The 19,854-nt window shown below is 62.6% G+C and overlaps 2 protein-coding genes and 1 long non-coding RNA gene across 9 annotated transcripts; 1 reads left to right on the top strand and 2 right to left on the bottom strand.

Annotated features, from left to right (window-relative positions):
- Positions 1-1,847: 1,847 nt before the first annotated feature.
- On the bottom strand, positions 1,848-4,332 carry LOC129782907 (uncharacterized). The gene is made up of 3 exons (XR_008745023.1): positions 3,808-4,332; positions 3,589-3,675; positions 1,848-3,132 (listed from the first exon to the last, which is right to left on the bottom strand). It is a non-coding gene; the product is annotated as an uncharacterized LOC129782907 (long non-coding RNA).
- A 1,566-nt stretch (positions 4,333-5,898) lies between these two features.
- On the bottom strand, positions 5,899-6,998 carry GTSF1 (gametocyte specific factor 1). The gene is made up of 5 exons (XM_027780583.2): positions 6,841-6,998; positions 6,598-6,724; positions 6,425-6,514; positions 6,260-6,335; positions 5,899-6,149 (listed from the first exon to the last, which is right to left on the bottom strand). The coding sequence occupies exons 1-5, from the start codon at positions 6,931-6,933 to the stop codon at positions 6,059-6,061; spliced, it is 477 nt and encodes a 158-aa protein (XP_027636384.1). The 5' UTR covers positions 6,934-6,998; the 3' UTR covers positions 5,899-6,058.
- A 3,536-nt stretch (positions 6,999-10,534) lies between these two features.
- Positions 10,535-19,812, top strand: NCKAP1L (NCK associated protein 1 like). Of its 7 annotated transcripts, none has more exons than XM_027780564.2 (31): positions 10,535-10,723; positions 10,906-11,001; positions 11,348-11,440; positions 11,551-11,607; positions 11,692-11,834; positions 11,933-12,023; positions 12,110-12,247; positions 12,342-12,390; positions 12,524-12,680; positions 12,907-12,963; positions 13,297-13,393; positions 13,632-13,741; positions 13,935-14,067; positions 14,179-14,260; positions 14,556-14,614; positions 14,775-14,920; positions 15,245-15,377; positions 15,586-15,705; positions 15,973-16,112; positions 16,279-16,410; positions 16,520-16,738; positions 16,858-16,988; positions 17,073-17,170; positions 17,426-17,519; positions 17,643-17,725; positions 17,837-17,917; positions 18,114-18,207; positions 18,371-18,487; positions 18,739-18,848; positions 18,944-19,033; positions 19,528-19,812. In XM_027780564.2, the coding sequence occupies exons 1-31, from the start codon at positions 10,622-10,624 to the stop codon at positions 19,651-19,653; spliced, it is 3,378 nt and encodes a 1,125-aa protein (XP_027636365.2). In that variant the 5' UTR covers positions 10,535-10,621; the 3' UTR covers positions 19,654-19,812. The 7 variants fall into 7 exon arrangements, with proteins under 7 accessions (XP_027636365.2, XP_005233129.2, XP_027636367.2 ...); XM_005233072.4 differs by having other exon boundaries at positions 10,906-11,016; XM_027780566.2 differs by having other exon boundaries at positions 10,906-11,016; positions 18,931-19,033; positions 19,528-19,667.
- The last annotated feature ends 42 nt before the right edge of the window (positions 19,813-19,854 follow it).

Below are 19,854 nucleotides of genomic sequence, written 5' to 3'. Positions count from 1 at the left end.
GACACACAACAGGACACTGGGGATGTGACCTGGAGACAGGAGAGGGACAGGGCTGGGCGGTCGCAGGGCTGGGGACCGCAGCGGGGAGGAAGGGGACGGGGACGGGGGCGGGGGGGGCCGGATCCGGCTGCTGCTTCCTGGAAGGAACCAGCGGAAACAGCCGGAGCTGGAGCCATTCCCACGCGGCTGCACAGAGGGGCCGGGACCCCCCACGAGGGGACACGGGGGGGGGGGGGTCATGGGGTGGCCACCAGCACCCCGGGCCCCTGCCCCACAGTGGGGTCTGCGTGCAACGGGGGGTGGTGCCCCCCCGGCAGCACCTTTGCTGTCTCCACACGACTGCACTCACAGGGTCCTGTTCCCCACAAGTGTGCAAATGGTGCACACCAGCCTCTCGCTCCCCATGAGTGTGCAAACCGTGCACGCCCACCACCTCTGAGTGTGCAAGTGGTGCACCCCCGGCCTCTCCACCCACACATGCAGATGCTACAAGCTCACTGGCCCCTTCACATGTGCGCACAGCTGCCCACCCCTCCACATGCTCGTGCAAAGGGTGGGATGGGGGGGACGGGACCCGCCCCCCGCCCCAAGTGGCCCCCATGCGAGGCGGGTGCCCGGGTGTGTGAGGGGCCGGGGGGCGTGCGCAGGGGGCTGGGGGCCTCGCACGCCTGCCACGGGGCCAGCTGCATTCCTGCACCGCTGATGCAATGGCGCCCGCCACAGCTGGGCTGGGGGCTCGGGGGGCTCAGGGTCCTCCCTCTGTGACCCCACCCCTGTCTAGAAGCCTGGGTCCCCTGCCCAGCAGCCTGCCATGGGTGCTCCACCACCACTGCCCCGCCCCGGGTGGGTGGGTAGATGCATGGGAGGTTGCACATGCGCGGGGGTGCAGGGGGTGCGTGTGCCCCCCGTGGGCACAGTGCCCGTGGGGACAATGGGGACATTTCCGTGGCCGTGTGGGGGGAAGTGACGGGTGGACGGCGAACAATGCGCCGGCGCCGGGGCCCTTCCTGCCCTCACATGCCTGGCCCTGCACTGGCACCACCCTTGTGCACACATGTGTGTCCCAGCTCCGTCCCCTTGTGCATGCATGTGTCCTGACACTGTCCCCTTGTGCACACGTGTCCTGACATTGCCCTCTGTGTATATGCTTATGTCTTGACACTGTCCCCTTATGCATGCACATCCTGACACCGTCCCCTTGTACACGTGTGTCCTGACAACACCTCCTCATGTACATACGCGTGTCCTGTCCCTGTCCCCTTGTTCACACTTTCCCCATGTCCCCCTGTGGGTGCCTGTGGTCACAGACTGCCCCACTTGTGCCTCAGTTTCCCCCATGTTCTGTGCCCCCCCCAGGCCTGGAAGAGTCTGACCCAGGGCCACTCAGCCCCTTAGGTGGTGTGTGTCCCCACAGATTCCACCCCCAGGACACCCCATGGGCACCACCCCTACTGTCCCCATCCCCAGGACACCCTGTGGATGCTGTCCCCATGGTCCCCCAGCCCCTCTGGGGACACCCCATCGGGTGCCAGCCCCATAGTCCCACCCCCAGGACAACCCACACCCCCCCCTGCCAACACCCCATGGCTGCCACCCCCACGGCTCCACCTCGGGTGGGGGGTCAGGGCTCGGATGCTCCCGGCTAAGTATGGCCAGTGCTGGGGAGCGTCCCTGAGTCACTGCGGGGGCTGTGGGGGGGGCATTGGGCCTGACTCACTGCCGCCACCAGCCCCTATATAGCCTGGGCCGACAGCAGGGCCACGTCACCCACCCCCACCCCCCCCGGCACCCTCCCCCCCAGGCTGGGGCAGCGGGGGGGGGGGAAGAGCCTGGGGGCAGCCATAGGGTGGCACCCCCAGGGGCTGGGGGGCTGTAGGGCAACACCGTGGCACCCTGATGAGTTTGGGGGGCACAGGACAATGATGCCCCATGGGAAGGGGCACAGGTGGGATCTGCTGGGTGTCCTGCCTCAGTTTCCCCCGGTGGGGGGTGCGAGGGCTGGCACAGCGCCCCGGGGCTGGCGGGGAGCCCGGGGACGGGCGCGAACACGGCCCTGCGTGCCGGCTGCTTCCCAAAAAGGCACTGGTGGCTGCAGGCATTGGGGAGCTGGGCACTCAGCCAGCCCTGGGGGGCCCCGGCGCTGGGGGGGCAATGGACGACACAGGCAGGGTAGAGGTGGCACTGTGGTGGCTGACACACACGTGTGCTCGTGGCACTGCTGGCCCTGGCGCTGCCCTTTCTTGGGTGAAACGCCCCCATAACACGGCTGTGATAACCTGGAATCGGGTGCGGGGCACTGAGGCCAGTTTCAGTGCTTGAGCAGCAAGGCGGGGGCCAGACGCTGCCCAGCCCTTCTCACCCGGCCCTGCGATTTCTCAGCATTTGTTGTTTTTCCACCTAATTTCCTGCCTTAATGAGTCCCGCTCGGGCTGCGGAGCCTGGCTGCTGGCGGAGCTGAGGCCAAGCCCTGGAGGTGCCCGTGCCCGGGCAGAATCTGTCACCAAGTGGGTACAAGCTGAACCTCAATGGGAAGGAGGAGTACTGAGGAGCTGTGGAGATAAAAAAGCAAAAAAAGTGTTAAAAACACCCCGAAAGAGCTTCACGGGGAGGGCTTCCTGCTAGGGCTTCCCCCCTCCCTGCTGGGGCCAGGGTGCTACTGGGGGTCGTGGCGGGGGGGTGGATGCTGAGGGGACAGGGCTTCTCCAAGCCCCCCGGCTGCACCTCCCACACCGGTGACTTCAAAGCCCCTGGTGAGCCTTGCCTGTGGCTGCCAGACGCTTGCCAGTTCCTGCCCAGTTCCTTTTCCTGCCACTTTCAGATGCAGTTTGACGATAAACAGTTTTTTTGGTGTTTTTGGGGTTTTTTTGTGTGTGTGTGTCGTCCTCCTCAGCAGAAACCAGCCAGAGCATGATGCTGGGCGCTGAATCACAGCAGGGGAATGACACGGGTTAAGACAAGGGGAATTTTGTCCTGGGAATCGTGATGGGAACCCTGGCTGCTCAGGCAGAGCTGGTACTCATGACCCTGCATCTCCACGTGGCACTGGTCACCCCTGCCCGGACAGGGGGTCTCGGCAGGCATCCCCTGCTGCAGCAGCTGTGCAAGGGTGGGTGCACATGGGATGTTTCATCGCTGCATGGGAACAGAAGAGGGAGAAGTGGTTAAAGTACATGGGGCAAGGCCAAAAAGGCATAAAATCTCCCCAAATGCGTAGCGCAGAGAGGCCATGTGATGTGGTGGGACCCTCCTGGAAAGGGGGAGCAGGAGCTGCCATCAACAAGTGTGGCTGTGTCATGGCATGGCTTGCTTGCTCCATGGTGGCAGCTGGACACCGCAGGGGACAATGAAGGTGACGCGTATCTTGCGCTGCCACCAAAAAAAGCCTGACTCTCCCTTCCCACCTCCTCATCGAGGGGAAAACCCGGCAGCTCCCACTGAGGAGCAGCATGAGGGGGGCTGTGCTCTCTGGTATCTGCAACTGCTCTTGACAAGAGAAAAATAACAGCAAAATAGGTGGAAAAGAGGAGGAAAACGCCTGTTGTTTCCCATCCGGCTCATGGATGAAAATAAGCCAGCCCTCCAACCTACCCGGCTGGATCCACCCTCTGAGCAAAAACTCCCGGCAAGTGTTGCAAGGCCGTTATTGGCACGGTTCGAAGCACACATGAAACTGCTCTGGAAACCACAGGGGAGAGATGTCAGGCAAAGCTGAAGCAGTCAGACGCTTTTAAACAAGCGAGGCAACAAAACTGGAGAAATTCCTCCTTAACCCTTACGAAGAAGGGAGGGATTGGGATGGCTTTCTACCTGCGGGCAGCATGTGCAAATGTTTCCACTGTCTGGCCAGGGGAAGCAGGCACTGCCACAGAAGCACCGGTTCTGTGTGGGGATGGGATTTGTGGCTGAGAAGGACGCGTGGGGAAAGAGTTTTGCTGAGATAAATCCAGGCAGGCGCACGCCCCAAATCTCTGCGCCGAGCTGTGTGGAGATAACTGCCCCCCATAACCAAATAAATGGGTTTAAAACATGTCTGGGGGTGGTGCTGGGGGAAAGGCAGCCTCGGATGAAGGTTAGTGCTTGGCAGGTTAAAGCCTGAGGAAGGAGTAGCCGCCGCTAGATTCATGTTCAACCTCTGGATCGGAGATGGAGGGAGGAAAAGCGTCTCCCACATGGGCTGAGCCCAGGATGTACGGCTCCTGCCAGATGTACGTTAACGGGAGTTATTAGTTGCATAAAAACCGCTCTGCAGCTGCATTTCTGGCATTGGTGAGGGAGGAATTAATTACAACACCAGATCACTCCTCCTCTGCCTGGCCAGGAGGGACCGGTACGACCCCGCCTGCATGCTCCCCCGCCGCCCCCCCCCCCTCCAGACTGGGAAAGATATGTATCTGACCTCCCCGTGAACTGCTGGAAAGAAGGAAAAACCCCCAAGTTTTCCCCCCAAACTCAGCCCTGCGGGGTCCCCACGGCCTGCCTTGGATGATGGGGTGTTGCAGGCAGCTGGGGAGAGAGCAGTGGTGGGCAGGGAGCCTGACTGGGGAAGGCGGCATGACACACATGTTCCCATTTCCACATGTACTGTTCCAAATCCGTTGGCTTCTCCAAGCTCTTCTCACCTCCTGGCGCAGCAGGGGCTCTGTGGGGTCACCCATGCCCAGAGACATCCCACTGGAAGGAGAAGGGGAGAAGGAACTGGGGTGTGCGTGAAGGACTGGGGGATCCTGGCACTATGCTGGGGTTGAGCATGGCCTGGGTGTGACGGGTGTGCGTTACCACCAGGCTGGCAGGGGGACAACGACGACAACAGTGACATTTTTTTGGAGGAATGCCAAGGGTGGGGGGGTTAATGATGCTTCCCCAGCTGCTCCCCCCCCCCCCCCCCCCTCCTGGGCGGGGAACCCACAGCCTGATGCCCTGGGGACACAGCCTGCGCATGAGGTACCCACATTACGCAAGAAGCACTAAAATAGCTCCCCTCCAGCCCAAAAATCTGGACAGCACCCGCCTGGAAACGCCCCTTTTGGTGGGAGAGAGACGGGGGGACACCTGGTGCTCTGCAGGAGCTGGGGGCAGCAGCCCCCCAGGCACCAGGACCAGGGGGGATTGGGTTCACCTTCAACTGGCTTGGTCATGCCAGATGGTCCCAGTCATCATCTTTGGTGCTGTCCCCTCCAGAGCCTGAGTTTAGGAGTGGCTGGGGACAGGATGAGGGGGACAGTGGGACACAGGGGTGACAGGGACACACTGTGGGGGAGGACAGAGCACAAGCAGGGCAGGTGGGCTTACAGGGGCACGGTGGAGGGATAAAGGGACACACTGGGGCGTTACAAGGGTGTAGGTGAGCTGAGGGGGGTTGGGGACTGACTGGGGAGGTATGGGGGCACACTTGGGGGGGTGACAGGGACATGGGCTGGCCTGGGTGAGGTACAGGGACACACTGTGGGAGTTATGGGAAAACAATGGGGAAGGCAACAGGGACATGATCTGGCCCAGGTAGTTAGAGGGACACACTGAGGAGGTTATGGGGACACAGACAGGCCTGGGGGCTGATAGCCTGCTGTGCACTGGAGCTGTTGCCCCTCCTCCCCTGCCATGGTGCTAGAGCTCCCTTGGAGCAGGGGCAACATGCTCTGCACCCCACTCGTCTGTGCCACAAGGGACAGGGCCAGCATGGAGCACGCTGGGAGCACAGCCAAGGGAGCATGTGGGAAGTGGGGTGGGCTAGAAACTCACGTTGGGTGTCCCCTGGGTCCCCATCCTCGGGGTGCCCCTGTGCCCAGGTCACATGGTCCCCTGGGTCCCCATCCCATGGGTACCCCCAGCATCTGCCTGTGTGGGTGGCCCGGTCCCCACCCCAACGTTCCTTCTGTCCCCCTCAGGTGACGGGGCACCATGCACACTTGCAAGCAGCTTATTTGCAACACGCATTTAAAACCTGTGGGTAGAATCACCCTCGCAACCTCAGCTGAGGGGGCACTGCCCCCCTGGCACCGTGGTCCCCCTGGTTCTGGGGGACAGATGGGCACTACCCTGGTCCTGCTGCTACCGTTGGTGGTCACTCCTGTGCCTGCCACTTTGCACCTGCCGCAGGGACTCCTGCAGCTCCTCTGTCTCGGTTCTGGCTTGTGGGTGCTGCCGGGGCCGAGCTGGGGGGCAAGAGAGGAACAGGGGTGTCAGGGTGGGCAGCACCCTCGGGGGGGCACACCCAAATACGGGCACCCAGGGAGGGGATGTCCCCAGCCGTGCGGGCTCCTACCTGTCACACGGGAGGCACAGGTCATTCGTCCTGACATTGAGGATGAATGGTGAGGGGTCCTCCAGGTCCTCCAGCTCTGCAAAAGGTGATGAGATGGGGAAATGCCAGCCTTAAGGTGACATGGCAAGGGTGGGGAGCACTGCTTGGCATCACGGGGACACTCACCAGCCTCCCAGTCCTCCTGGGACAGGGGGTCCTGCCAGGCTGCGAGGACCTCTGGTTGCTTCATCCTGTAGCTGAGGTGTGTTTCCATCCCTGAGGGGACAGAGAAGACAGTTGTTGGGGAGGGCAGAGCTGAGCGTAGCCACCGGGGTGGTGAGGGGGGAGCCATGCTGTACCGTGAGGGAGGTCGGGCTGGCGTTGGTCGGGGCAGGAGGCGATGTGTCTCTGCAGCTTGCCATGGGGCACCCTGTGGCTGGCGTTGAAGGGGCAGGTGGCCAGCTTGCGGGCCACCTGCGGGTTGTTCTGGGGGGCAAAGAGAGGCGAGAGGCACCGGGTTGGCGGGGGGCTTTTGCCTCAGAGCTGGCTGAGCCCCGGGCCCCGGCAGGGCCCCGGGAGGCCCCAACCCGGCCCCCGCTCACCCGCTGGCACTTGACGAGGTGGTAGGGCAGGCGGGAAACCCGGACTTGGTGGCTCCTGTCGTAGGGACACTGAACGAGTGCCTGGGGCTCCATGGCGGGCCCGACCCCAGCCCAGCGCGGCCGCTCAGCACCACGCGCTCCCAACGGGCCTCGCGCGCCGCCGCGTCGCCACGGCAACGGGGCCCGGCTTCCGGCGCGGCCTGCGCGGCGCTATCGCCATGGCAACAGGGCCGGCCGGCCGCCGCGGGGCGCCCGCAGCGCGCCTGGGTGGGCCCGGCGGTGCTATAGGGGCCCTGAGCAGTGCTATAGGGGCCCTGAGCAGTGCTACAGGGGCCCGGCGGTGCTATAGGGGCCCGGCAGTGCTACAGGGGCCCGGCAGTGCTACAGGGGACCTGAGCAGTGCTACAGGGGCCCGGCAGTGCTATAGGGGCCCGGCAGTGCTATAGGGGCCCTGAGCAGTGCTATAGGGGCCCGGCGGTGCTATAGGGGCCCTGAGCAGTGCTATAGGGGCCCTGAGCAGTGCTATAGGGGCCCTGAGCAGTGCTATAGGGGCCCGGCAGTGCTATAGGGGCCCTGAGCAGTGCTATAGGGGCCCTGAGCAGTGCTATAGGGGCCCGGCGGTGCTATAGGGGCCCTGAGCAGTGCTATAGGGACCCTGAGCAGTGCTATAGGGGCCCTGAGCAGTGCTACAGGGGCCCGGCAGTGCTACAGGGGCCCGGCGGTGCTATAGGGGCCCGGCGGTGCTATAGGGGCCCGGCAGTGCTACAGGGGCCCGGCGGTGCTATAGGGGCCCGGCGGTGCTATAGGGGCCCTGAGCAGTGCTATAGGGGCCCGGCGGTGCTATAGGGGCCCTGAGCAGTGCTATAGGGGCCCTGAGCAGTGCTATAGGGGCCCGGCAGTGCTATAGGGGCCCTGAACAGTGCTATAGGGGCCTGGCGGAGCTATATGGGTCCGGCAGTGCTATAGGGGCCCTGAGCAGTGCTATAGGGGTCCTGAGCAGTGCTATAGGAGCCCAGCAGTGCTATAGGGGCCTGGCGGAGCTATATGGGTCCGGCAGTGCTATAGGAGCCCTGAGCAATGCTATAGGAGCCCTGAGCAGTGCTATAGGGACCCTGAGCAGTGCTATAGGGGCCTGGCAGTGCTACAGGGGCCCTGAGCAGTGCTATAGGAGCCCGGAAGTGCTATAGGGGCCTGGCGGAGCTATATGGGTCCGGCAGTGCTATAGGGACCCTGAGCAATGCTATAGGAGCCCTGAGCAGTGCTATAGGGGCCCTGAGCAGTGCTATAGGGGCCCGGCAGTGCTATAGGGGCCCTGAGCAGTGCTATAGGGGCCCTGAGCAGTGCTATAGGGGCCCGGCGGTGCTATAGGGGCCCTGAGCAGTGCTATAGGGACCCTGAGCAGTGCTATAGGGGCCCTGAGCAGTGCTACAGGGGCCCGGCAGTGCTACAGGGGCCCGGCGGTGCTATAGGGGCCCGGCGGTGCTATAGGGGCCCTGAGCAGTGCTATAGGGGCCCGGCGGTGCTATAGGGGCCCTGAGCAGTGCTATAGGGGCCCTGAGCAGTGCTATAGGGGCCCGGCAGTGCTATAGGGGCCCTGAACAGTGCTATAGGGGCCTGGCGGAGCTATATGGGTCCGGCAGTGCTATAGGGGCCCTGAGCAGTGCTATAGGGGTCCTGAGCAGTGCTATAGGAGCCCAGCAGTGCTATAGGGGCCTGGCGGAGCTATATGGGTCCGGCAGTGCTATAGGAGCCCTGAGCAATGCTATAGGAGCCCTGAGCAGTGCTATAGGGACCCTGAGCAGTGCTATAGGGGCCTGGCAGTGCTACAGGGGCCCTGAGCAGTGCTATAGGAGCCCGGAAGTGCTATAGGGGCCTGGCGGAGCTATATGGGTCCGGCAGTGCTATAGGGACCCTGAGCAATGCTATAGGAGCCCTGAGCAGTGCTATAGGGGCCCTGAGCAGTGCTATAGGGGCCCGGCAGTGCTATAGGGGCCCTGAGCAGTGCTATAGGGGCCCTGAACAGTGCTATAGGAGCGCGGCAGTGCTATAGGGGCCTGGCGGAGCTATATGGGTCCGGCAGTGCTATAGGGACCCTGAGCAATGCTATAGGAGCCCTGAGCAGTGCTATAGGGGCCCTGAGCAGTGCTACAGGGGCCCGGCAGTGCTACAGGGGCCCTGAGCAGTGCTATAGGGGCCCTGAACAGTGCTATAGGGGCCCTGAGCCGTGCTATAGGGGCCCTGAGCAGTGCTATAGGGGCCCGGCAGTGCTATAGGGGCCCTGAGCAGTGCTATAGGGGCCCGGCAGTGCTACAGGGGCCCTGAGCAGTGCTACAGGGGCCCGGCAGTGCTATAGGGGCCCTGAGCAGTGCTATAGGGGCCCGGCAGTGCTACAGGGGCCCTGAGCAGTGCTATAGGGGCCCTGCAGTGCTATAGGGGCCCTGAGCAGTGCTATAGGGGCCCGGCAGTGCTATAGGGGCCCTAAGCAGTGCTATAGGGGCCCTGAACAGTGCTATAGGGGCCCGGCAGTGCTATAGGGGCCTGGCGGAGCTATATGGGTCCGGCAGTGCTATAGGGACCCTGAGCAATGCTATAGGAGCCCTGAGCAGTGCTATAGGGGCCCTGAGCAGTGCTATAGGGGTCCGGCGGTGCTATAGGGCCCTGAGCAGTGCTATAGGGACCCTGAGCAGTGCTATAGGAGCCCGGCAGTGCTATAGGGGCCTGGCGGAGCTATATGGGTCCGGCAGTGCTATAGGGACCCTGAGCAGTGCTATAGGGACCCTGAGCAGTGCTATAGGAGCCCGGCAGTGCTATAGGGGCCTGGCAGAGCTATATGGGTCCGGTGGTGCTATAGGGGCCCTGAGCAGTGCTACAGGGGCCTGGCGGTGCTATAGGGGCCCGGCAGTGCTATAGGGGCCTGGCGGAGCTATATGGGTCCGGCAGTGCTATAGGGACCCTGAGCAATGCTATAGGAGCCCTGAGCAGTGCTATAGGGGCCCTGAGCAGTGCTATAGGGGTCCGGCGGTGCTATAGGGGCCCTGAGCAGTGCTATAGGGACCCTGAGCAGTGCTATAGGAGCCCGGCAGTGCTATAGGGGCCTGGCAGAGCTATATGGGTCCGGTGGTGCTATAGGGGCCATGAGCAGTGCTACAGGGGCCTGGCGGTGCTATAGGGGCCCAGGCAATGTTATATGGGCCATGGGTAGCATTATGTGAGCCTGGGTAGTGCTATAGGGGCTCTGAGGAGTGTTATATCGGCCTGGGTGGTCTTATATGGACCCTGCCTGCTGTAATAGAGCCTTGCATGGTATTGTATGGGCTTGGCTGTTGTTACACGGTCATGGTTGGTGTTGTAGAGCCCTGGGTGCTGTTCTAGGGTTGTGTACATGGCTGTGGCTGGTGTCATGTAGTTGGTGGCTGGTGCTATATGGTCCTGGTTGGCATAGCACGGCTGGGGGCTGGGACTGGTGCTATATGGCTGTAGCCAGCGCTGACCGACTGTCAGTGGTGTCACCTGCCACAGCCAGTGTCATACGGCTGTGGATGGTGTCTCCGGTCTGCGGCCAGCGTGGCACAGCCATGGCTGCACCTACATGGCGGTGGTGTCACACAGCCATGGCGTCAGGCACTGGTGGTGTCATGGGGTGGTGTCGGTGTCACGTGGAGGTGGCCCCTTCCTGGGGCCCAGCCCAGGAAGCCCAGGAAGGGGAAGTTGGGTGTTGGGCCTGGGAGGCCGATCGGGGGGCGGTGGGGGACATCGAGTGGCCCCCCAGCACATTGCTGCCATGTCGCTGCCCTCCATCTACCAGAACAAGTTTGCTGAGAAGCTGACGATCCTCAATGACCGGGGACAGGGTGTCCTTGTCCGCATCTACAACATCAAGAAGGTGGTTGCAGGGTGGGGCCTGGGTGCCTGGGTCCCCTGGAGGGGCGGGTTGGGGCACACAATGCCGGGGTGTCCCCCTGCGGCACTGGGGGGGTGGTGGGGTTGATGGGTCTTATGTGGGGGGTGTGTCTGAGCCCAGGAGGGGTTTTTTTGGGTGGTCTGACACGGGGGTGGTCCCCACAGACCTGCTCCGACCCCAAGACACGGCCGCCTTTCTTCAGTGACAAGGCCATGGAGTCCTCCATCAAGTTCATCAGCAAGAAGTTTCCTCACCTGGATGTGCGGAGCAGCACAGTGAGGGACCAGGATGTCCCCTCTGTCCCTAACCCCCTGTCCCTTTCCCCTGCCCCCCAGACCTACGTGGGTATCCCTGCTGCCCCGCACCCCATGTCACTCCATCCCTACTGTCCTTACCATCCCCACCCTGTGTCGTCCCACCATCCAGTGTCCACCCTGTCCCCCATGTGTCAGCCCAGTCTGTGTCACCCCACCTTGTGTCACCACCACCTGGCTTCCCCTCGGTCCCCCTTTCAGGGTAATCCTGCCATCCCTGCCCCATGACGCCCCACTCCAGGTGTCCCCCCTGTGTCACTTCACCCTGGGTGTCCCCCCTGTCCCTTTGCAGCAACACCTAGGGCCAGTGCACAAGGACAAGGGGGACATTACCCGGGCGTTGGGACCCTTTTACCACTCCTTCCTGGATGTCCTGGAGTTCAGGGTGAGATGGGGTGTGTGGTGGGGGGCAGAGGGGGGTTTTGAGTGGCAGCGCCAGAATTTCAGGCCTGGGGGGCACAGCAGTGACACAGCCCCTTGTCCCCTCCTTGTCAGGACCACGTCTATGAGCTACTGAACACAATCGATGCCAACCAGTGCTTCTTTGATATCGTGAGTGGGGCACTGGGGGTCCTGGGTGGGTACTTTGGGTGTGCCACAGCTGTGCCCCTGTGCTCATGGCTGTTCCCTCCCCAGCATGTCAACTATGATTTCACCAAGAGCTACCTGGACCTGGTTGTCACCTATGTGTCCCTTGTCCTGCTGCTGGCCCGCACTGAGGACCGCCGGCTGCTCATCGGCCTGTACCACTGTGCCCACGAGATGAGCCATGGCTCAAGGTGGGTTGGATGTCCTCACCAGGGCTGTCCTCACAGACCATTCCCACTGAGACTGTCCCTGAGGACTATTCCTGACCCCTGGGCCGCCATCCTCACAGTGACCCCAGCTTCACCCGCCTGGGACAGATGGTGCTGGAGTACGACCACCCCCTCAAGAAGCTGATGGAGGAATTTGGGCCACACACTAAGGTGGGATGGGGCTCCCCCCAGCCAGCAGGGCCACTTCTTCCCCAGTCCATCCCACAACCCCCCTGTGATGTCCCCCTGTTCCTCAGGCTGTCACCAGTGCCCTCCTGTCCCTCCATTTCCTCTTTGCCCGGAGGAACCAGGGTGCTGAGCAGTGGCGCAGCGACCAGCTCCTCAGTCTGCTCAGCACCACCGGCACCATGCTTAGCCCTGCCAGCTCTGACACCGTGAGTGCCACCATGTGAGGGGAACCAAGGGCAGGTCCTGGGGGAGGCTGTGGGAGGCCTGAGGATGGTAACATGGTCATGCCTGTGTCCCCAGATGGCCTGTGAGTACCTGTCCCTGGAGGTGATGGAGCGCTGGATCCTCAGTGAGTCCCTGCAGTGTACGCAGGTCCCCAGCCCCATGTGGGCAGCCTGGCTCCTGGTTTCGGGCTGTCACCCTGCCCACTGTGGGGCCAGCAGTGCAGGCAGCCCCTGCCCACCTGATACCTGTGCCCGCAGTGGGGTTCCTGGTGTGCCCAGGGGCGCTGAGCTCGTCCCCACAGTGCCTGGAGCTGTGGCGGCTGGCGCTGCAGGGCTCACTTTACATCACCCTCCTCCGTGATGAAGCTCTCCAGATCCACAAGGTCACCGAGGAGTTGCTCAGCAGCCTCAAAGGGTAATGACCATGCCAGCACTGGGGCCGTGCACGGTGCCAGGGGGGTGTTACAATGGGTGCCAGGGGCTAGAGGGGCTCTGTCAGTAGCTCTGCTGGGTGCCAGGAGAGTTTGTAGGGTGCCAGGGAGTTGTGTTGGGGGCTGGGGGCTGTGCCAGGGTCTCTGTGGGATGCCTGGGGCTCTCCTAGGTGCAGTGCTTGGTGCTTCCTGGCTGTGACTCTCTTGCAGGTATGGGAAGCGGGTGGCTGATCTCAAGGAGTGCAAGGAACATGCTGTGGTTCACAGGTTGGAGACTCAATGCGGGGACAGTGGGTCTGGGGGTGCTGGGGAGGGTCCCAGGGGTTCTGGGGAGTTGGGAGATCCCAGGATGCCCCAAAGGATTGCAGGATCCTGGAGGTCCCATGAATCCCAGAGAGTGCGGGGTGTCTCAGGAGCTCCTGAGGGTGTCAGCACCTTGGGTGGCAGGGCTGGAGTACCTCATTGGGTCCATACTAGCTCTGTGACATAGCCCCTACCTTTGCGACATGGTGCCTGTGATGTCCCCACTGGGTGAGAGGGGTGGCTGGGGGGTCAGTTGGGTGGCCATGGCCCTGACCCTCATCCTGACGCCTCCTGCAGTGGCTCCCTGCACCGGGGCCGGCGGGTGTACCTGCGTGGGGCCGTGCGGGAGCTAGAGGCACTGCTGGAGGACCAGCCTGGGCTGCTGGGACCCAAGGTGAGCATGGGGGCCGGGGTGCCAGGGCGTGGGTGCTGGGGGTGCAGGAGGCTGGATGCTGGGCTCTGCATGCTCCTGGGGGTGTGCAGTGGGTGTGGGTGGGGTCTGCATGGGGGTACAGCTGGTGCCAGCCTGGTGCCGTGCAGTGACAGTGCCCAGAGCCATTGGTGCCAATCCTGTGGTAGTGCCTGGTGGCAGCACCCTGTGCCGGCTGCCCTCTAACCTCCGCTCTGCCCAGGCCCTCTTTGTCTTCATGGCACTCTCCTTCTGCCGGGACGAGGTGAGGTGGCTGGTGCGGCACGCTGAGCATGTCACCAAGACCAAGACACCTGAGGACTTCGCTGACAGGTTGGTGTAGTGTGTGGGCACTAGCACTGCACAAGGGGATCCATGCCCATGGGGGGCACTCCAGAAATTGGCAGGCTGGCCTCATGGTGGGGATTGCTCTGGGGCAACTCTGGGATGCCATGGACAGAGCTGGCATGGGGGGGATTTGGGGGTGCAGCCAGCCCTGACTCTGACTGGTGGCTATGGGTGGCAGCCACGTCGCAGAGCTGCTTTTTCTCATGGAGCAGCTGCGGAGCCTGGTGCGGCGGCGGGTTGGGGTGCTGCAGCGCTACCACGTCCAGTACCTAGCCCGCTTCGATGCCTTGGTGCTCAGCGAAGTCATCCAGGTACCGCAGGGCACTGGCAGGGGCTGATCTGTGTCCCCTGTTTAGACTGTCCCTGTCCCCTGTGCCCTATCCTGGCTGTCCCTTATCCTGACCCCATCCCTGGCCCCACAGAACCTTTCCGTGTGCCCCGAGGAGGAGTCCATCATTCTGTCGTCCTTCGTCAGCTCTCTCTCGGCTCTCTCTGTCAAGGAAGGTACAGACTATGTCCCCCCTGGCATGTCTGTGGCACTGCCTGGGGACTGATGTCCCCCCTGCCTGGGGAGCCTTGCAGCCATCCTGGACCATACTGGGCACCCAGGCATGGCCCTGTGGGGCAATGGAGATGGCAGCTCCTGGGGGTCCTGTGGGGTGAGCACTGCCACCCCAGACTAGCTCCCTGACAACTGGCACCCCCAGACTGGCACCCCCAGGACGAGTAGTTCCAGATTATCAGCCCCAGACTGATATTCCCCACAACCATGTCTCCCCATGTTTCTATTTCACTGCAGTTGATGACAAGGAGCAGTTTGATTTCACACCGCTCCGCCTGGACTGGTTCCGCCTGCAGGTGCTGACCCTGTCCCTGTTCTTGTCTCTGTCCCCATCCCAGTCTCCATCCTTGTTCCCATCCCTATGCCAGTCTCCTTCCCTCTTACTGTCCCCATCCCTGTTCTTGTCCTTGTCCTCTTCCCTGCCCTGCCGTACCCCTGAGCCCACTGTCCCCCTAGGCCTACACCAGCGTGGCGAAGGCCTCGCTGCCACTGGGCTCCAACCCTGATGTGGGTCGCATCATGAACCTCATTGTTTTCCACACCAAACTGCTTGACTCCCTGGAGGAGCTACTGGCTGAGTCCTCTGACCTCTCCGACCTGTGGTGAGCACAGCCAACTGCTCTGCCTCAGTTTCCCCACAGTCACAGGGGGTCACCCTGGCTGGGGGTCTTCAAGCCATGTCCTGCACCCCACCACACGTGGAAAGGTGCCTGTGTGTGCTGGGTCATGGGTGTGGGAAGGGACAGAGATGGCCATGGGGGATGTGTAACCCATGGGAGAGGCTGGGCGAGATTAAGTGATGTACACATGGATATGGGGACAGGGACAATGCACACATGGCACAGGATCAGTGTGTCCTGAAAGACAAATCCCCTCTCCTGCCCACTCTGCCCTATTCTTCTGCCCCTATGCCCTCACTCCTGCAGTTTCTACCCTCGCCCTGTGGAGAAGATGTTTGTGGCGACGATGGAGGAGTCCTCGATGCTGCGCTACAGCATTGCCTTCCCTCTGCTCTGCAGCCACTTCTCCCACTGTGTCCATCCCATGTGCCCAGAGGAGGTGGGTCCTGCTGCCTGGGGGGGCATGGGTGACCCAGGGGCACTGTGGCTGGCTGCTGCCCTGCCACCTGTGGAGGGGCTGGGGCAGGCACATGTGGGTGGGGGACAATGACAGTGCCATGGCCTTGGGACAGCTGGTGGCATGCCACAGATGTGGTCGTGGCCTGCATGCCATGTGCTGTGACAGTGCCGTGGCTTTCCCCCCTCAGTATCCCCACCTGAAGGCCATAGCACTGGGGCTGTGCAACAAGTTCCTGGAGGAGATGGCCTGGCAGGCCAGCACCTGCATCATGGATGTCTGTGCTGAGCAGCACAAGCTCAGTGAGCAGGTGAGGTGTCTCCAGGGCCTCTGAGGTCTCTGTGGCCTTTGGGGTCTCTGTGGCCTCTAGGGTCTCTGTGGCCTCTTTGTTCTCTTGGACCTCTGTGACCTCCTTGGCCTCCATGTTCTCCAAAGCCTTGAGACAGCAGAGGCCACGGTGGGGAAGACCTGCCAGGGTCAATTCAACCTTGGGGATGGTCTCTTCTGGTCCTGGAGGCCCCATTTGGGCTGTCGTCAGTGCCATGGCCGGTGGTAACCCACTGCTTGTGTTTGGCAGCTGCTGCCCAAGCACTGTGCCTCTACCGTCAGCAAAGCCCGCAACAAGAAGACTCTGAAGCAGTCAGCCAAGAAGGGGGAGCCTGAGCGGGACAAGCCAGGGGCTGAAAGCCAGAGGAAGGACCGGACCCTGACCACCAAGTGAGAGCCACCTGGGGCTAGCAGTGGTGGGCAGGGGGCTGGTGGGGAGCAGTGGTCACCAGATGTTGGGTGTGGGCAATGGTGTGATGTGGGGGCACAGTGTGATCATGGGGTTGTCCCCATGGGGCTCTGGTGTGGCTGACGGTGCCCATCACACCCACACCAGCATGGACAAGCTGCACCTGATACTGGCCGAGCTGTCCCTGAGCCTCAACCACGTGCCCAACTTCACCATCTTTGAGCACATGGTGACGCCAGCCGAGTACCTCAGCAGCCACCTGGAGACACGCTTCACCAAGTAGGGATCATGCTAGGGATGTGGGACACAGCAAGGGTGGGCTGTGGGTGCTGCTGGGTATGGGACACTTGGCAGCGGCTCTCCAGACAGCCCCTTTCTGTCCCTGCAGGGCCATCGTGGCCATGGCAGGCTACAGCCAGGCCACGCAGGAGGTGGTGCGGCCCTCGGAGGTGCTGGCGGGGCTGAGCGCCTACATGACCTTCATCCAGTCACTGGGGCAGTTTGTGGGCTTGGACACAGGGCGCATCATCCGCAGTGTCCTCCTGCAGCAGACACAGCCCCGTGATGCAGCCGGTGAGCAGACGCTCACCACCATCTACACCAACTGGTAGGTGCCACACTGGGACCAGCACCCTCCCTCTCTTGTGGGAGGTGGCCCTGCAGTGCCATGGGTGGCAGTGCCGTGGGTGGTGGTGCCAGGTGGTGGCAGCAGGTCGGTGTCTGCAGGTACCTGGAGGCCCTGCTGCGGCAGGCCAGCACAGGGGCAATCGTCCTGGCCCCCGCCCTGCAGGCTTTCACCACAGTGCCGCGGGAGGGCGAGCCCCCCTTCAGTGCTGCCGAATTCTCCGATGTCTCAGGTGAGGGATGCAGGGATGCTGTGGGGGAGGATCATCACCCCCTGACCCTGCTGATATCCCCTTCTTTGTGTATCTCCCCACAAGAGATGCGGGCGCTGGCTGAGCTCATTGGGCCGTACGGCATGAAGTTCCTGAGTGACAACCTCATGTGGCACGTGGGCTCCCAGGTCACTGAGCTGAAGGTAGAGCTGGGCACTGGGACCAGGGCTGGGGGATCAAGACCGGGACCAGGGTCAGGCTTCTGGGACCAGGTTCTGGAGCACAGTGTGACAGGGCAGGCAGGGCCACCCTGGGGACCGTCCCAGCACCCTGCCTGTCCCTCGGGCTTGCCATCCAGTGTGGAGGTGGGGGCAGAGGGGCCAGGGTGCCCCTCTCCTTCCCCAGCTGGCTGTGGGCTTGCTGTGTCACCAGCGCCACAAGCCCCATGTCCCCTGCAGAAGCTGGTCAATGAGAACATGGACACACTGGTGCAGCTGCGCTCCAGCTCCTGCAAGCCTGAGCAGATGGCGGCTCTGCTGCCTCGACTGACCTGTGAGTCACAGGGGGACACCGGGGACACGGGGGGAAGCCTGGGTCTGGCATACGTGGGTGTACATGCACACATACGTGCACACACACACACACATGTCCCCGCTGACCCTTCTCCTCCCACAGCAGCCGAAAATGTTCTGAAGCGCATGACCATCATCGGGGAGATCCTGAGCTTCCGTGCCATGGCCCAGCAGGGCCTGCGGGAGGTGGGTGCCCCCCACCTTATGGGTCCTCCATCCTTTGGGACCCCCACCCACTAGCCCCACAGCCTGGAGGGGTTAGCAGGAGCCCCATGAGCATCCACCTTCTCTCTGCAGGTCTTCTCCCACCACTGCCCCTTCCTGATGGGCCCCATTGAGTGTCTGACGGATGTTGTTACCCCTGAGACTGACATCCAGGTGGGCCCTGAGGGGGGCGGGGATGGGGTGGCACCCCCAGTGCTTGAGACAGCTGTCCTGCCATGTTGTGTGGCACCGCTTGGTGCTATGGGACACTGTGTGGCATCACATAGCACTCTGTGGCACTGCACAGTTCCCTGTGCCTGGCTGCACCCTGTGTCCCCAGCCCTGAGCCTGTGTGTCCCTGTCCACCCAGGTCACCCTGAGCATCTTTGAGCTGGCCTCGGCCACGGGGATCCCCTGCGAGGTCGACCCCGCACTGGTGAACGTCCTGGCTTCCAGCAAGACAGGTACTGTGGGGGTCTGCTGGGGTCACAGAAAGCTGTCCCTGAGAGCCAGCACCCTGCCACAGACCCCCAGCCCTGCTCACCTTCCCCCACCCTGTGTCACCTCCCTGGGTCCCCCAGGGCCCCCTCTTGGACCTCTGTCTAGTGCCACTTCCCTCCCTGGCAGATGGCTCATCGCCGGAGGAGGACTACAAAGTGGCCTGCCTGCTCCTGGTCTTCCTGGCCGTGTCCCTGCCCCTGCTTGCTTCTGACCCGGCATCCATCTACAACACTGACATGGATGGTGAGGCTTGGCCACAACCCCAGCAGCTTTGTCCCCATGTCCCCAGTCGTGACTATGTCCCCATGACCCTGAGCCCATTGGTGTCACACCTTGTGTGTGCTGGCACCCCCCGAGGCCATCGGTCCCCACAGCTGAGGGTTGGTGGGACAGCAGGACCCCAGGCCTGGCAAGGCTGGTGCCCCATAACTGCAGCCAAGGGAGGTGGGCACAGCGGAGACCTTGTGCTGTCCCCAACCTTCCTGTGTCCCCAGGCTACAACAACAACATCCACTGCCTGGCCAAGGCCATCATCCATGTGTCAGCCGCCCTCTTCACTGTCCACAACAAGAACATTGAGACTCACCTCAAGGAGTTCCTGCTGGTGAGAGTGACCAGGGGCCAGGGCTGTGCCGGGCTGGGGGTGGCACCCTCTCAGGGTGGACACTGTCCCCTGTGCTGATCAGGATCTGTCCCCAGCTGGCCTCTGTCAGCCTCCTGCATTTGGGCCAGGAGATGGACAAGGTGCGTGCCAGGAACCGTGACTCCATCTCCCTGCTCATGCAGCTGGTGAGTGATGGCAGGGCCCTGGGGTGCCCCTGGGTGGACCCTTGGGTGCTGCTTAGGTGGGCCCTCGTGTACCCCTGGGTTGGCTGTGGGGTGCTTCTGAGTGTGCACATCCCAGTTCTGTGTCTCTGCTGGGCTTCAGCTCTGCTGTCCAGGCTGCTCCAGCCCTCACACTGCAGCCAGCTCTGGGGGTTCAGCCCTTACCCAGCTCCAGTTGGGCCTGTGGGGGCTGGGTCCAGCTCTGACACCCCCAGGGAGAGGCTGGGATGACAGGGTGGGGGCCATGCACCCACCACCCAGGATTGATATTCAGGGAACGCTTGTTCTCGCTGCAAAGCAATTTAAATGCAAATATTTCAGTCTGGAGCTGGGGTACAGGAGCCATTGGGGAGGGAGCACCCAGCTCTGCCAGGGAGGGGCTGGGGACTGACTCCCCTCTCAGGCAACAGGGGGAAACTGAGGCAGGGGCGGTCACTGATGGTGTGTGCATCTCTCAGATCGTGGCAGAGTCGTCCTTCTTGACGGTGGACATGTTGGAGGCTTGCTTCCCCTATGTCCTGCTCCGCAACGCCTACCGCGAGGTGTGCCGCGAGAACATGCTCAGCAGGGTCCACTTGCACTGAGCCCAGTGCCCATGTTGCCCCCTGCCCTCACACCTCTCAAACTGCCCTGCCGGGACCCCTGGGCCTCCCTCAGCTGCTGGATGCCACCACTTGTGTCCCTATCTGTTCCCATCCTGTCCCCCAGCCCTAGCCACCTTCACTAAACCACTTTTTCCCCCAGTGTCTGCGTCCAACTTGTGGCTGGGAGGGGGGCAGGGAATA

The sequence above is a fragment of the Falco peregrinus genome, chromosome 19 (genome assembly GCF_023634155.1).
Source record: "Falco peregrinus isolate bFalPer1 chromosome 19, bFalPer1.pri, whole genome shotgun sequence".
NCBI lineage: Eukaryota > Metazoa > Chordata > Aves > Falconiformes > Falconidae > Falco > Falco peregrinus.
This window is presented reverse-complemented; position numbering and strand designations above follow the sequence as displayed.

What these genes read in the sequence shown, in the direction of transcription:
- NCKAP1L (XM_005233072.4), top strand. Translation starts at nt 10,622, where the DNA reads ATGTCGCTGCCCTCCATCTACCAGAACAAGTTTGCTGAGAAGCTGACG. An exon ending in GCCCTGCCAGCTCTGACACC is followed by an intron (nt 12,248 to 12,341) that starts GTGAGTGCCACC and finishes CTGTGTCCCCAG; the next exon opens with ATGGCCTGTGAGTACCTGTC. An exon ending in TGCTCAGCGAAGTCATCCAG is followed by an intron (nt 14,068 to 14,178) that starts GTACCGCAGGGC and finishes CTGGCCCCACAG; the next exon opens with AACCTTTCCGTGTGCCCCGA.
- GTSF1 (XM_027780583.2), bottom strand. Translation starts at nt 6,933, where the DNA reads ATGGAGCCCCAGGCACTCGTTCAGTGTCCCTACGACAGGAGCCACCAA. An exon ending in ACCTCGTCAAGTGCCAGCGG is followed by an intron (nt 6,725 to 6,840) that starts GTGAGCGGGGGC and finishes TTTGCCCCCCAG; the next exon opens with AACAACCCGCAGGTGGCCCG. An exon ending in CCAGGAGGACTGGGAGGCTG is followed by an intron (nt 6,336 to 6,424) that starts GTGAGTGTCCCC and finishes CACCTTTTGCAG; the next exon opens with AGCTGGAGGACCTGGAGGAC.